Source organism: Myotis myotis, unplaced genomic scaffold (genome assembly GCF_014108235.1).
Source record: "Myotis myotis isolate mMyoMyo1 unplaced genomic scaffold, mMyoMyo1.p scaffold_m19_p_2, whole genome shotgun sequence".
Taxonomy (NCBI): Eukaryota; Metazoa; Chordata; class Mammalia; order Chiroptera; family Vespertilionidae; genus Myotis; species Myotis myotis.
Genome location: NW_023416324.1, coordinates 151,635,617 through 151,651,079, shown reverse-complemented (window position 1 = coordinate 151,651,079; position 15,463 = coordinate 151,635,617). Strand labels below are relative to the sequence as shown.

The 15,463-nt window shown below is 49.6% G+C and overlaps 1 protein-coding gene across 1 annotated transcript; it reads right to left on the bottom strand.

Moving 5' to 3' along the window:
* Nucleotides 1-942: 942 nt before the first annotated feature.
* TIGIT (T cell immunoreceptor with Ig and ITIM domains) lies at nt 943-11,224 on the bottom strand. The gene is made up of 4 exons (XM_036352999.1): nt 11,086-11,224; nt 9,869-10,198; nt 6,495-6,595; nt 943-1,676 (listed from the first exon to the last, which is right to left on the bottom strand). The coding sequence occupies exons 1-4, from the start codon at nt 11,147-11,149 to the stop codon at nt 1,440-1,442; spliced, it is 732 nt and encodes a 243-aa protein (XP_036208892.1). The 5' UTR covers nt 11,150-11,224; the 3' UTR covers nt 943-1,439.
* Nucleotides 11,225-15,463: the final 4,239 nt, after the last annotated feature.

Here is a 15,463-nt window from a genome sequence, read left to right as displayed (position 1 = left end):
TTGGCACTCCGGACAGATTTCAGCTCATTGCTCCTAACGACAGACCTGTTTGGTTGAAAAGTGAGAACATAAAAATAAAAATCCAAGGAGGAGTAGGAGTTCCATTGTCTTCTTGTTCAACCAGCCTGATTCTGGGGAGCAGAGCAATGCGTTATTGTAATGGTTGGCAGGAGACAGCTTTGCTTCTCATTCTCTCTCGGTTCCTGTGCCCGTGAAAGAAAATCACTCACCTGTAAGCCAGCCTCCCTCCTCATTTCTCTGAGAGACAGTGGGAGGATAAAAGCCTAAATGCCACCTCAACAGAAGTGAGCAGCTCCGATGCCACCCAACCCCAGCACAAGGAGGCCGGGACTGAATGTAAGCGTTCAGAGAAGATAGCGTGGGGGTGTACATTTTTAGAAACTATCGCGCTCATTTTATATTTTTTCCTAGGAAGAGTCCTTGTTTTAAAAATCTAGGTTTCCCTTTTAGAGGGAAACAGATTCTTTCTTAAAAGTTCAGTGTTGGATTGACAGAGAAAACATGGGCTACTGCCCAAGGTCACGCAGGCCCCTCGGTGAGCACGCACCATTTCCGTGGCTCCCCCAGTGCTTGGCTGGAAGAGGCTAAAGCCCCCAGACAGCCCATCGCTATACGCTGAGTAGGTCCAACAAGAGGAGACTTGAATTGCTGCCCAGAGAATAGAATCTGAAGTCTCGTTGGTTCCCTTGGCACCAGGGTCTTCCTTGTGAGGCTTTAGCTCCCAACTTTGTTTTCTGCAAGTTCCTTGGATAAAAACCTGCTCTCACCAGACCAGCCCCTCTGTTCCCCATTCTCCTGGGCCACTTCACCACAGGCATGCCTATGCTGACCACCTCCGCCAAACTGGCATATCTTCCCACAGGCCTGGGTCTTACATCCTTACCCCTTACCACCTTTCCATGGGGATGTTATCTCCCCACTTAACGGAAGTTCTCGAAGGGCTGAGACTCAAGGCCATGGTTTAGTCATCCTCCTTTCTCCCCTCAGAAGCTTGGGACCAAGCTTTAATCCTAAAATGCCTTGAATGTGTAACTGTTGATGGAAAGGACAGTGAGAAATGAGAAGAATGTGTTTTTGCAATCACACTGTCATCATCATCCCCACAAAACCCTGTCACCTGAGCCCCCACCCAGTGCTGTTAGGAGGAACACGTTGTCCAGAGCCACAGAATTGGCTTAAACTGCCATACTCAAAATCAGGTCACACTGTTTTCAACATCGCATTCATAATCAAGACTCAAGCTGCTCACCCTGGTCTGCCACAATGGAGTGGAAGGGAGGGGGAGAGGAAATGCTGACAGAGATGAGGATGGCAATCATTCACACACACACACACACACACACACACACACAGCAGTGATGGAGAGTGCAGACCCTACACATAGTCAGGCTGTGTCTCCCAGAAGATGCCCCTTGCTGCTAACCAGTCTCTGCTGGGAAGCTGATGTCCCCAAGGCTTCTGTAGCTCAGGATGTTGAAGTAGTCGTGCGGCTCATCATAGTCATCATCCCTCTGCTCTCTGCATGGGCCAGCAGCTGCAGCTTCTGTCAGGACGCAGCTTGCAGGGGAGGCAGGAACCCCGAGCCCCCATTCCTCCTGTCCACAGGGCACTCTCCTGAGGCCACTTTCTGCAGAATGAATTCTGAGAAATTTCTTCTAAAAACAAACAAATGACAGAGTATGTAGGGGTGACATTCAAAAGTTACTCCCCAACTGATACGTAATTATAATGATCTCTCTTCCTTTCTTACACACACACACACACACACACACACACACACGTGAAGTTGTATTCTGACCAACACCAATCTCTTGACCTTACTTTCTCAGTTTTGTCATGGCTGGATTTCAGTACTAACCACTCCACCAAAACAAAACTTCTACACACGCAATGCACCTGTCACCATTCCTCCCTATACACAAAGCCCAGTGAGGCAGCTTGCACCCCACTTCTCTCTTACTCTTTGTCACCCCAAACACTGATGACCTCTTCTTTTTTAAAATGCTCTCCTTCCCCAGCTTCCATGGCACCTCCTCCCTGGTTCTCTTCCTCCTCCCCTGAATCCCACCTGCACCTTCAGCCAGCCCTGCTCTTTTTCCTGCTTGCACATCAGCTCCCCAATTAAAGGTGTTTCCCAGGGTCTGCCCTCTGCCTTCCCACATTCAACACTCTGAGATACTTCTTCTAAATGTACATCTACAACCACCCTCTTCCCTCTGATGATTCCCAAATCTCCACCCACGGAAGTCCAGGCCTCTGCCCTGAACTCCAGACTGAGATGCCCACTTGCTAACTGGGCATGGCCACCTGATGACCCACAGAAAGCTCAGGACCAGCCTGTCTCAGAGGAACCCAACATACTTCCTCCTCCACAGACAGCTCCGGCCCCACAGTCCCTAAACTGGTTTACGGCACCAGCTGAGACCTGGAGGCCAATGTTAAACTCAAAGTGGCCATAAAATCCTATCCTACAAAACTCTAAAACCTACTCCCTTTTCTATCCCTACTTTTATGTCCTGTCTCTGGACTGTACTTCCACACTCGCCTGCCTCGAGAGCCCCTCTTACCTCTAGTCCAACTTCCACATGGCCACCCACAGAGTGAGCTTTCAAAAATGAAAATTGGATCATGCCATGCTTCTGCTGACAACCCTCTAACATCACTCATTGTCTACAGGAGCCACAGGAGGAGTTTAAGGGATTTACAAAACCACTTAAGTTGTGTAAAAAACCTTGTCTGAGATGCATTCTTCAAGAGGCTGAGTGTGATGCCCTCAAAATGCCTCATGTGACTTGGTCACTCTCACTTTCTCAGCTTCATGCCCCACCAACACCCCAAATTCTGGTACAGGGCCTCATGCCAGAGAGCTGCCCTGAGCATGGGCTGGGGCCAGTGGTTGGCAAACTGCGGCTCTTTGGCCCCTTGAGTGTGGCTCTTCCTAAGCCTTAGAGTACCCTAATTAAGTTAATAACAATGTACCTACCTATATAGTTTAAGTTTAAAAAATTTGGCTCTCAAAAGAAATTTCAATCGTTGTACTGTTGATATTTGGCTCTGTTGACTAATGAGTTTGCCGACCACTGGGCTGGGCTACCTTCTCATGTAACCTCACCAATACCTCTATCGAAGTCTTTGAATTAGCTCCGAGGCACAGACAGGTGTAGTCACTTGCCCAAGGACAAGTCCAATTCTGCCTTGGGTTTGTCTGACCCCAGGCTCTCTATGCTCTTTCCCCTCGACCAAGCTGCCTCTCATCCTGTGGTTTCTAGAATGCAGGCATTGTGTCCTGACTCCCCGGCTTTATATATGTTACACCCATCGTCCACCCTCTGTAGTTCCCCGAAAAGGTTGTGTACTCCATCCTGCCGATGCAGCTCTGCAGCACGTTGTCTGAGAGGCCTTCTCTGACCCTTCCAGGGAGCTGCGTTCTCCCCTGCACTGGGATGCACTCTTAGATGTTCCCTGTTGTAACACTGAATCCTGTCTTCTCCAGACTGTGAGCTCCCTGGGGGAAGAGGCTATGTCTGTTTAACCTCAGAGCCCATAACAGATGCTCAGTATATGCTGTAGGACTGAAATGTGCATGCAGGCATGCACACACAGGCACACACATACACGCTCCTGCACATGCGTGCACACACACATTTTTACACAGCCCCATACCTAAAAGAACTGGATTTTCTGAATCTAAGTAGGGACTCATGGTCAGACAACCACAGTTGCACTTGCGGGGCAATAGGCCAGAACAGTGAAATATGTTGAGGAAACCAAGGACCTGAAGTCAGCCATCACATCCATATGAGAGCAGCATCGGTGAGGGCTGAGCTAAGGCAAGGAATCAAGACACCGTGGGCAGCCCTGGCTGGTTTGGCTCAGTGGATTGAGCATTGGCCTGCGGACTGAAGGGTGCCAGGTTTGATCCTTGTCAAGGGAACATGCCTAGGTTGCAGGCTCAATCCCCACCAGGGGGCATGCAGGAGGCAGCCAAGCAATGATTCTTTCTCATCATTGGTATTTCTCTCTTGCTTCCAGCATAGGAAACAGAAGCACCATTACTGGTAGCGTCAAGCTCTGAGGTGACAAATATATGCAGGGGACTGCGCAGGAGAGTGGATAGGGCCACATGGAGGCTCACCGGAAACAAACATGGAAGAGTAAAGTGACACACAACTGCAGGCCCTGAGGAGCTGGGCCTAGAGAGAGGCCATAGTCTCAGAAGCACACACAGGAAGTCTCTCACCACGTACTATTCCATTCATTCCTTTTCAGGAGGAGTGGCTGCACCTTATCTACCAAAAGTATGAAGAAAGGGGGCAGTTATCATAGGTGGACACTGACGCTGGGCTTAACGAAGTGCTGCGTCCCTTGGCGCAACCCCACCCATTTGGAAGCATGGATGCCCAAATCATCCTCAAAGGAATGGTGTGACCTTCCATGCACTTGTGCTCTTGCTCCCACTCTTGGCCTGGCCTCCCCCTTGCCTTTGAACCTTAGGACTCTTCTGGCTTCCAGAGTCCTCTGGGAATTGGAGATATGCCTGAGGTGGGTCTCTCCCTGTTCCATTTGCATTGCATCCTGCATGGGGGACTCTGTAACTGTGATCTGTGCGGAATAATAGTTTGGGATCAAGGCACTGACGTCCTGAAGGATCAAAGGCAGCTACTGGTATTGCAGCTGGGGCTGCAGGACAAACACTGCCCCCGTGGAACCTGCGGAGAAGGACAGGGCGTGGCAGTCACGGTCCTGGTGTGGACACAGCCATCTCTGCTGTGCTTCTCAGAAGGTCCCCTGCCAACAGCTGCCTGGCAGATAACAATCACTCATTTGGTCTAGTTGATCCATGCTATACAAATATTTATTGAGCACCAAGTATTATGAGGTGCTATGATAAATAAAGTGCATAATGATAAGAACATATATTTATAAGAATAATGGTTATTAATGTATGCCAGGAAAAATACCCAAGCGGCTTACTTGAATTATTTGACTTAAATTTTCTTGCAACCCCACGAAGGCAGCACCATACTTATTTCTGATTTACAGATGAGAAAGCTGAGGCTCAGCAAGGTCAGGTGACATAGCTGCTCACGTGGTAAAGCCAGGATTCCAACCTAGGCCTGTCTGATTCCAACACCATATTCCTCGAGACTGCAATCTGCTGGCTCTCGGGGTGTGTGGGCAGCACTCTTGGTGCCCCACTCAGAACCTCAGTACCTGACCTGTGCTCCCACTCCCCAGGCCTGGGTGTATAGGCTGTGAGCGGCTCACAGCTGCCCCTTCTCTGCAGAATTGCTCTTGGACCCTCCCTGCTGCGCAGCCTGCAGTCAATGACTGAGGAAGGTGGGTTTTTAAAAGGCCAGCTCCCTGCCTTAGGATGCAACCAACTCTTCATACAAGACTTGCTTCAACCGAGTCTCCAGCTGAGACCACATCATGCGGAGTGTTCTTCACCCATTCTGCTTCCTTCAGCACCTTCACCTGAGAGCTCCTGCAGGTAAATCCCTGTCGCCAGAATCCATGAGTCCGGCCCTAGTTCCTGGACCTGCTCTAAAACAGTTGTCCTGGGAACGGCCCTGGCTGGGATGTGGAAGGAGAGCCCTCACCGCTGGATGGGAACAGGGACCCCACTGCAGGGTGCGGAGGAGGGGAGAGGAGGGAAATGGACGGGACACAGATGGAGGGGGTTGTGAGCTGAAGCCGCGCCTCTGACATTGGAGAAGTGCGGGGTAAACAGTGATTATGAGGACTATGGGGTTGGGTGGCTTTTGCTAAACCCTCTGGTGCATGAAAGAGAAAGGGAGACAGATCTGTCAGCAACTGAAAGCAAAGCGAGAGTCAGAGGTCCTCCTGGCGGCAGCATTTACAGAGCATCCTCCGCACTGCAGGCCGCAGGGCCCCTCCGAACTTCTGGGGGGGGGGGGGGGGGCGCTGGGGGCAGGGAGGCAAAGCGGGGAGGGAGAACATATGTAAAAATAGTGCCAACAATAAATTTTAAAAACAGAGACCAAACTTCAAAGAAGGCTTAGGCCTGGGCAAGTCATATATGAGGGTCCTGATCTGAAAACAGGGTCCTCGTCCTCCTTTCCTTCTCATCCTGCAGAATCGCGGGCAGCCAGGCACCACTGGAGGACTGTTAACACTAAATGGGCTGATGTACAAGAGTCCCCTCACAGAGCAGATGCCCCAGATGCATCACAGCCAAAGCAGGTAAATCTAACCCCAGGGACCGGCAGAAGGCACAGGCAGGACCTCGGAGCTGCAGGTGACAAACAGACTGGAGGAAGACGGTCCAACCTTTCGGGCTCCCAGATAAGGGAGGCACAGAAGGAGAATGCAAACAACTTCCCCAACAGGCGGAACAAGGACCACGAAAAAGGCACGAAGGGCAGTGGGGAATCCTGTCTATGTCTGTCTCTGGACAGAAGGAGAATCAGAAAGGGCCAGGGTGGCCGGCGTGGAGTCCAGAGTCTTACCTTTCTGGCCAACGTGACCACCATGGTGGCCGCTGTGCAGATGACCACCAGCAACAGGACTCCCAGCAGCGGGATCAGGAATCCAGCGCTGTGCCCAGCCCCTAGCGGGAGGACAAAATAAGGGAAACCGACTGAGGCCAGAAGCAAAGGGCAACCATTTCCCAGGGAGGCCTGAGCTCAGGGCACAGAGGTGGGGGCTGGCCAGGCCTTTCTCCGGCTACAGACTGGACCACTAACCCAGCTGCTTGGACCACAGAGCGTCTGCCTGGCCCACCATGAGCCACTGACACGCAAGCCGTTGTGTGCCTCACACATTTACACCAGAGCGGGCCATTGTTAACCCCCCTCTTCGACTCAGCAGCCTCACTTTGGGAAATACTCATGAAATAAAACAAACGGCAGCATCCAGAAAAAACGGAAAAGGAATATTTTATTTCATTAAACTTCATATTTGTAATCATACTAGTAGGAAAATGTAACTTAAAAATTAAAATAAAATTAATATTAAAGTACAAAAAAAGAAAAAAAGCACATCACTTTTCACCTTAAGCCCATGACACTTATTCCTCCTGGGCAGTGAGACCTGGTGGGAGCAAGGCCCTGGGACTGTGTCCTTTACTATTTTCCTTCATTCATACCACAAATTCTTTTTAAATATGTATTTTATTGATTTCAGAGAAGAAGGGAGAGGGAGAGAGAGATAGAAACGTCAATGATGAGAATCATTGACCGGCTGCCTCCTGCAGGCCCCCTGCTGGTGAGCCAGCCCACAACCCAGGCATGTGCCCTGACCAGGAGTGGAACTGTGACCTCAGCCGCTGAGCCACGCTGGCCAGGCCCAGACCACAAATATTTATCAAGCACCTGGCACATAACTGGTGCTTCATCAATGTTTGTGATATGAATTAAACATGAACTAGAGAATTTCTACGAACATAAAATGGAACTGGAAGGAGGAAGAGGCAGGAAGGGAGTTTTGAAGAGATGGTACTTTATCCAAGGAGCCTGTGAGAGAAACAGGACGGTTACCCCTGTGTGCTTGCTGCGGGGGAAGGTTTCCAGGCTGCTTCCCGTCCCAGAAGGTCCGGGGAACCCAGGTGCCCGGGGAGAAAAGAGGAGGGCGTAGCAGAGGCCGGCCCTCTTCCCTCTGATTAAAGGCTGCGATTGCCGGCAAGGTGGCCTAGGAATGCAATCCCTTAGAACAAGGGCAGTGCCCACAGTCCCCACACGGTACCAGGAGGGGCAGGAGAGGGAGCCCAAACCCCCGGCAGGTGCTTCTCCTGCCCTGAGGATGCCATTCCCTGCTTTGGCTGCAGGCGGGGGGAGGGGGCAGATGGGGAGCAGAGGGGTCATGGAGGGCAGTGGCAGGGGGCAGAGTTCCTGCAGAGGGCTGTCCACGGAACAGAAAACCATGTAGGCTCTTGTCCGCATGCATAATTGGCCTATGTGGGAGCAAGCATTTGAAAAGAAACTTTAAGGTAACAGTTTCACAGATTTTGCCAATTCATAAAGCTTAATCTCTAACACAATCAGCAAATAGAAGTTCAGAGGGAACCAGAACACCTGTGTTAAAGTCAGCGCTAATGCTCTGAGCCCCACAAGCCTCAGCTTCCACCTGCATCAGTCAGACAAGCAGTGCATTCATCACTGAGACGTACGTGGTGCTTCCCATGCATGTTCCACGTGCCGAGCTGCTTGTGGTAAGTAATTCAATCCTGTCAGCACCTCACAAGGTCTGACAACCACCTCCTTTCACAGAGGAGAAAACCCACGCACTGAGCGGCTACCTAATCCTGTCTGTGGTCACCAGCAGCACCGGGATTTGGACACCGGCTGCCTGGCATCAGTCTGAGCTCATAACCACTCCACTCCACTGTCTCTCAGATACGGTCAGAATCCTTTCCCACCGTCCCAACGTCTGGTTCAAGTGTCCAGGTGGGTAACAAATGTGAGATTATTTTGGAAGCTATGAAGCACGAACAAATGTAAATTATCGTAAACTTAAAAATAGAACTATCATTGTGACCCAGCAATTCCACTTCTGGGTATTGATCCAAAGACATTCAAAACACTAATTCAAAAAGACATAAGCACCCTTATGTTCATCGCAGCACTAGTTGCAATAGCCAAGATGTGGACGCAACCTAAGTGTCATGAATGCACACAGAAGGTGTGGTACACTGGCACAGTGGAATATTAATCAGCCATAAAGAAGAATGAAATCTTGTCTTTGTGACAACATGGATGGACCTAAAGGGTATTATGCTAAGTGAAATAAGGCAGACAAAGAAAGACAAATATCATATGATTTCACTTATATGTGGAATCTAAAAAGAAAAAAAACAAATAAATGAACAAAAAAACTCATAGATACAGAGAATAAACTGATGGTTGCCAGTTGGGGGGATGAATGAAAAAGGGGGAGAGGTTAAGATGTAGAATTTCCAGATATAAAACAATCACAAGGATGTAAAGCACAGCACAGGGAATACAGGTAATGATATTGTCATAACCGTGTGTGACCCCAGGAGGGTACTAGACTTATCAGGGTGATCACTTTGTAAAGTACACAAATGCCTATCACCATTTTGTTCACCTGAAACGAATATAATATTGCATGTCAACTGTAATTTAAAAAAATTCAAAAACCTTTCTAAAATGCAAATTATGGTACATTTACACTTAGTACACAGCTTTGTTTCTAACCAGCTCTAATCCCTTATAAATTTAGGAGCTAATTCTAACCTGCATGATCCATGCTAACCTCATAAATGAGAACGTTTTCTAGATGACCATATCTCTATATATAAAAGCCTAAGCAACCGTTACAACCAGACAACTGATGACCGGATGACCAACAACAGGACAACCAGCTGGTAGCTATGATGCGTACTGACCACCAGGGGGCAGATGCTCAACGCAGAAGCTGCCCCCTGGTGGTCAGTGTGCTCCCACAGCCAACCTCCCCCTGGCTGGCCAGCCATGATCAGCCCCTGGACTGGGCGAGACAGCCACAATCTGCCCTGATTTCTGGCCTGGTCGAGGGACCCCACCCATGCACGAATTCATGCACCAGGCCTCTAGTTAATACATATACACAAAATGTCCTTTTTATACCCAAAAGTGTGGTTATCAATGTTGGCTGCTCATTGGAATCACAAGGGATACTCGTAGCACCTATCAGGTCCTGGCTCCACTCCTAGAGATTCCTACTGAATTGTTCTGGGATGGGCGCTGACACCAACATTATTTAAAAGCCCCAGGTGATGTGAGTGTGAGCAGGTTGGGTGGCCCTCCTCCACTGTGCATTGCAGGGATGCATTTTCTATCCTAGAGGATGAGGTTCGTCCTCTGCTCTGCTTCAGAGGGCATACCTGAGCTTCGTAGGACCTCCAGGAAGAATCTCCCTCTGTAAATGCCATCAGGGAAGGTGTGATAGACACAGGAGTACACCCCTGTGTCGTTCGTAGTCAGGGACTGCAGGGTGAGGCCCAGGTTGGGGCGGGGGACCACTCGCTCCCTGAAAGCCGGGTAGATGGACCACCCGGACTCCACGTGATGAATGGCCAGAAATTGGTCCTGCTGCTTCCAGTCGACCTGAGTCACCGTGGCTGTGGTGGAGGACAGGTGGCATTGTAAGGTGACAGAGCCGCCTTCCTCTGCAGAAATGTTCCCCACGGTCGCTATTCTGCCTGTCACGGCTCCTGGGGAAGGGAGAACGCGTGCGTGAGTCCCGGTCAGCAGCTGGCCCGCTCCTTCCCGTAGAAATCCCAAGGGGCTTTGTGATCAGGATTGGCTTTTGGGATGGTCGTCTCTCTGGTCCGCCTGTCACTCCGCCCGCCCGGGAGATGGAGCACATCCCATGACGCACATACAGCGTCATGACCAGCGCATGGGTGATTTTCAGCTGCTTACTTTACAATATAAACCCTGGCAGCCACTGCTTCTGTTTTATTATATCTTCCAGCAGCCCAGGGCTGGGCTGGACACATTACCTTTAAAATAAAACCTGGCTGTTTGATTGGTTGCCACTGGGGTGCCTGGAAAACCCTTCAGGAAAGCCATGAACTCCAAAGGGAAGGAGCGTTGGTGAGAAACTGGGTCTCCACGCAAAACCACCCTTTTGGCACTTACCACCCTCAGGTGGCTCAGAAAGCAAAACAAAAACCAACACTGCCGTTTTTAAACATTTGTGCCCCCTTTTAATGCAGAAGGACATAGATTTTCCATGAATTCAATCTAAAATGTTAGGATCTCTAGAATCTGTTAAGAAAACATGTTGATCCATAGAAGATCCATAGGATGGGGCAGGAGTGAACTTCTTTAAGTAAATGGATCGCCCCCCTGCTTAATCCCTTCTCTCCCCCTTCTTCCTTTCTGGGGTTGGCCAGTCAGGCTCCCCCGCCCCCACCTCCTTCATCTGCCGCCCAAAACAGACCTGTGCCTTCTTCTCAGGGGAGAAAAGTAGGACACAGGGCTCTGAACGCTGTGGTTTCCTTCCCGACCGATAGAGCATTCACTCCCTGCCTCCCCTTCCCGCCTCCCGGCTCTCCCTCGTCCTCGGGTTCTAGGCTGGAGTTTCAGTCCCTACCTGATGCCAGGAGGGGAGCCTGCCTCAGCCCCTGAGCCCAGATCAGGAGGAGACACCACTGCATGCTTCTGCCCAGGGGCCCTCAGGAAGCAGATGTGGCTCCTCTGCCACAGAAACTGGCCGGGTGCAGCTGGCAAGGCGAAACTGAACCTATGAGCAGCGAGGGTCTCGGAAAAACCGAGTTCAGCAAAACCAAAGGCAGATGCGGTTCTCAACAAGCACACAAACTGCACAGCGAGCCACAAGAAAGACCGTGAAGGAAACACATTAAAAAAATAAGCGGCGATACGGTGAGCGGTACACTGCACTGGTCTTTGGATACTATTAGTCAATCTACTCATTTAAATTCTCTTACTGCACTTTCTTTTTTAAAATCAGCCTTTATTTAACAAGCTCAGGGCATCAGTGTCGTGCCCAGGCTTTATAGAACCCGTTACCGATGGGCTTCCCTGACTTCATCCTACGAAAGAATGTGCAGAACTAAGAGAAAATTAAGTGTGTGCACTCTCAGGCCAGGCACTCTGAGCCAGCGAGCAAGAGGCAGTGACTACGGAGACAAGACCTGGGTGGGACAAAGTCTTGGACAAACACAGCCACACTTTCCTTGAATGAGGTCCTCTCCTTGAATCTTGTATCTTCTTTCTTGTTTATCTGGACTGAGACTTTGTTGAATTCTGGCTTAATCTCTCTGACCCGTATTATCAGAGGAGACCAGAAAAGTGAGTTTTCTCCTGCATGGCAACCCCATGAAAATCGGGAATGCCCGACCCTGTAAAGAGATCACGTGATCTTCGCTTGAAGCTCCAGTTCATTGACAAATCCTACTGTTGGCTCATCCTCCCTCCCACCGCCCATCCCTCGCTTTCTCCCTCCCTCCCTCCTTCCCTCCCTCCCTCCTTCCCTCCCTCCCTCCCTTCATTTATTTGAAAGTCCCTGAGTCCCTACAAAGGACCAGACTCGACTGCAGGCTCTGGAGATATGAGACACATTAGTCAAAGCTTGCTCTCCAGTGAAGCCACACTCAGGAGAGGAGGTGGAGGGCCCACATTCACCTGCCCCCAGGGCTCACCGCAGCTCCTTTGGATATACTCCCTGGTGTATGTACTGAAAATAGCTCCACCAAGGGGAGCATCTGAAGCCCCGTGCTCTGCCCTCTCCAGTCCAGCCAAGCGCCCTGAGCTTCCACACCGTCCAGGCTCCTGTCCCCTTCTCCCCTGATGCTTCATCGAAGACCAGCTTCTTCCCCTCCCTGGGTTCTTCCGTGAGGGAAAGCCAAGTGTGGCTGGAGCACTGAGAGGTGCATGCTGGGGTTTGGGCTATCATAAATGCATAGCCTGTGTTCCTGCAGTGGGGGTGGTGGAAAACTGTATAGGCAGGACCTGTCTTCAATAATGAGGAATCCAAAGAAATTTAGACTTGGTAAAAAAAAAAAAAAAAAAAAATAGTTAAAGAATTGTTCCATTTGTTTCTAAGCAATCAGTCCAAAGAGGAACACAGTCAAGTCCATTCTGATGAATGATGCTCTCCAGAGACATTTGAGGTGATGAACAGACTGTAGGCTAAGAAATACCTGGGTCCAGATTCATCCTGGTTTGGTGACCTTGAGAAAGTTACTCAGCTTCCTTAAGAGTCAGTTTCCTCATCTGCAGTGAGAAGAATAGCCTCCCCTCCCGCCCTTCATAAGGTCCTTGGGGAGGTTCAGTGAACGGATGTTAGCTAGTGTTTAGCACAGTGCCTGGAGCACAGGAAGGGCTCCACACATCAACGATAGTGCTGATAATAACAGCACTTAAGGAAGTAAAAGGAAAATCAGAGAAGAATATCTATCTATGTAATGTGTTTTGCCAGGAGTAAAACCTGGTCTCTGGACTCCAAGTTCTCTACGCAACCTCTTCATTCTGTCATGTGCATCTGATATAAGACTATGAGGAGGAAATGCTCCTGCAGAAAAGTCGACCAGCCAGACCCAGAGGAGGCCTGGGAGGAAGGCAAATGAGCCAAGAGTCTCCCCAGGGAACCTCCCAGAGTCCCTCTTGGCGCCTTTCACTGATGGGACTCCACCTGGAAACCTCAGGTGTGGCCACTTCAGCAGAGGCTGCACATAGTTCAGCAGCGCAGCTCCGAGGCGCAAGTCTGGACTGGGAGCTCCCAGGGCCACCGGAGCCTCGGGGGCCAGCAGCAGCCTTGGTGGCACAGCATGAACCTCTGTGGTCACTCATATTCTGACTCACATTTCCACTTTATTTTTTTTCTTAATTAAATCTTTATTGTTCAGATTATTACATTTGTTCCTCTTTTTTCCCCCCATAACTCCCCTCCTCCCAGTTCCCGCCCCACCATCCGCCCTCACTCCCCACCCACTGTCCTCATCCATAGGTGCACGATTTTTGTCCAGTCTCTTCCTGCATCTCCCACACCCCTTTCCCCCCCAAGAATAGTCAGTCCATTCCCTTTCTATGTCCCTGATTCTATTATGATCACCAGATTATTTATTCACTTGATTGTTAGACTCACTTGTTGATAGATGCATGTTTGTTGTTCATAAATTGTATCTTTACCTTTTCCTTCTTCTTCCTCTTCTTAAAGGATACCTTTCAGCATTTCATATAATACTGGTTTGGTGGTGATGAACTCCTTTAGCTTTTCCTTATCTGTGAAGCTCTTTATCTGACCTTCAGTTCTGAATGATAGCTTTGCTGGATAAAGTAATCTTGATTGTAGGTTCTTGGTATTCATCACTTTGAATATTTCTTGCCATTCCCTTCTGGCCTGCAAAGTTTCTGTTGAGAAATCAGCTGACAGTCGTATGGGTACTCCCTTGTAGGTAACTGAGTTTCTTTCTCTTGCTGTTTTTAAGATTCTCTCTTTGTCTTTTGCTCTTGGCATTTTAATTATGATGTGTCTTGGTGTGGTCCTCTTTGGATTCCTTTTGTTTGGGGTTCTCTTCGCTTCCTGGACTTGTAAGTCTATTTCTTTCACCAGGTAGGGGAAGTTTTCTGTCATTATTTCTTCAAATAGGTTTTCAATATCTTGCTCTCTCTCATCTTCTGGCACCCCTATAATTCTGATGTTGGTACGCTTGAAGCTGTCCCAGAGGCTCCTTACACTATCTTCGTATTTTCGGATTCTTTTTTTATTTTGCTTTTCTGGTTGGGTGTTTTTAGCTTCTTTGCATTTCAAATCTTTGCCTTGATTCTTGCGGTCCTCTGGTCTGCTATTGGGAGTCCATATAATATTCGTTATTTCAGTCTGTGTATGTTTAATTTCTAGTTGGTTCTTTATCATAACATCGAGGGTCTCACTAGATTTGTTGAGGATCTCATTAAGTTTATCAGTGGCTTCTAGACAGTTCTTGAGAGACCTTAAAAGTGTGGTTCTGAACTGAATATCCTCCATTGACAGTTTTGTCCTGTTTCTTTGTCTCCACATTTTTTATGCTTTCTTGGTGCACCCCCTAGTGTTCTTTGTGTGCAGTCCTCCTGTAGTTAAGCCTTGATTGTTGTAGTTAATACTAGGGGGATTTGACCTCCAGGCCAGCTGGCTGTGAGAATCAGCTGTGTCTGCAGTGGGAAAACTTCTGTCCTCTAGGGAGGTGCTAATCTAGCCTTTGCCTGAGGCTATCTGGCAAATGGCTCTGCGCAGGGCTTGGGCGGGGCAGGTGGTTCGCTTGGGCTCGGGATCAACAGGGTGGGCCAGAGAGAGCAGTTATGGCGGCTCTCAGTTCCGTCCCTAGAGGCTCTGCCTCACAGAGTCCCAGCAACCGCTGCAAACCTCGGAGAGAAAGCTGCCTTCGAGTTCCAACTGAAGCCAGACAGTCCCGCTCTCCCATTTGAGTCTGGGTCCCTAGAGACTCGCCCGGATCTGGAGCTCAGAATCTGAGACTCCCTCCCGATTAAAAGCACCAACCGTGCCCTCTGCCGCCAGCCCACTCCGTGTGCACTCCGTACCTGAGTATTTCACTTCAGCACTGTGCCTCCTCTGAATCTGGGTATGATATTCTCTTTCCTCCTAGTTGTAGAATTTCCACTCAGCCAGCCTTCCTGTGGTTCTGGATGATGTCCGTTCTGTCTTTTAGGTGTGTTTTGATTTGGTTGTTCAAGGCAGCAATCTCCGGCATTAACCTATGCCGCCATCTTGGTCCCAATCACATTTCCACTTTAAAGTTCTAAAAGGAGCCACCTTAGTTTTCCTGCCCTCGTTTTTTTAAATATATATACTAGTAGCCCTGCACACAAATCTGAGTGCCAGTAGTTCTCTGTGGGGCCTGGCCGCTCCAAGCCCACTGCCAAGAGGCTCTCCACAGCCCATAGGCCCATCCACGCCCCGGCCTGGCCAGAGGCCCATCCGTAGCCAGGTGTGGAACGCCTGCCTCGTCGCC

Excerpts from the sequence above, each read along its gene's own strand:
- TIGIT (XM_036352999.1), bottom strand. The coding sequence starts at position 11,149 with ATGCAGTGGTGTCTCCTCCTGATCTGGGCTCAGGGGCTGAGGCAGGCT. Across the intron at positions 10,199-11,085 it reads GGCTCCCCTCCTGGCATCAG|GAGCCGTGACAGGCAGAATA; the intron begins GTAGGGACTGAA and ends TCCCTTCCCCAG. Across the intron at positions 6,596-9,868 it reads GGAGGTCCTACGAAGCTCAG|GGGCTGGGCACAGCGCTGGA; the intron begins GTATGCCCTCTG and ends TCCTCCCGCTAG.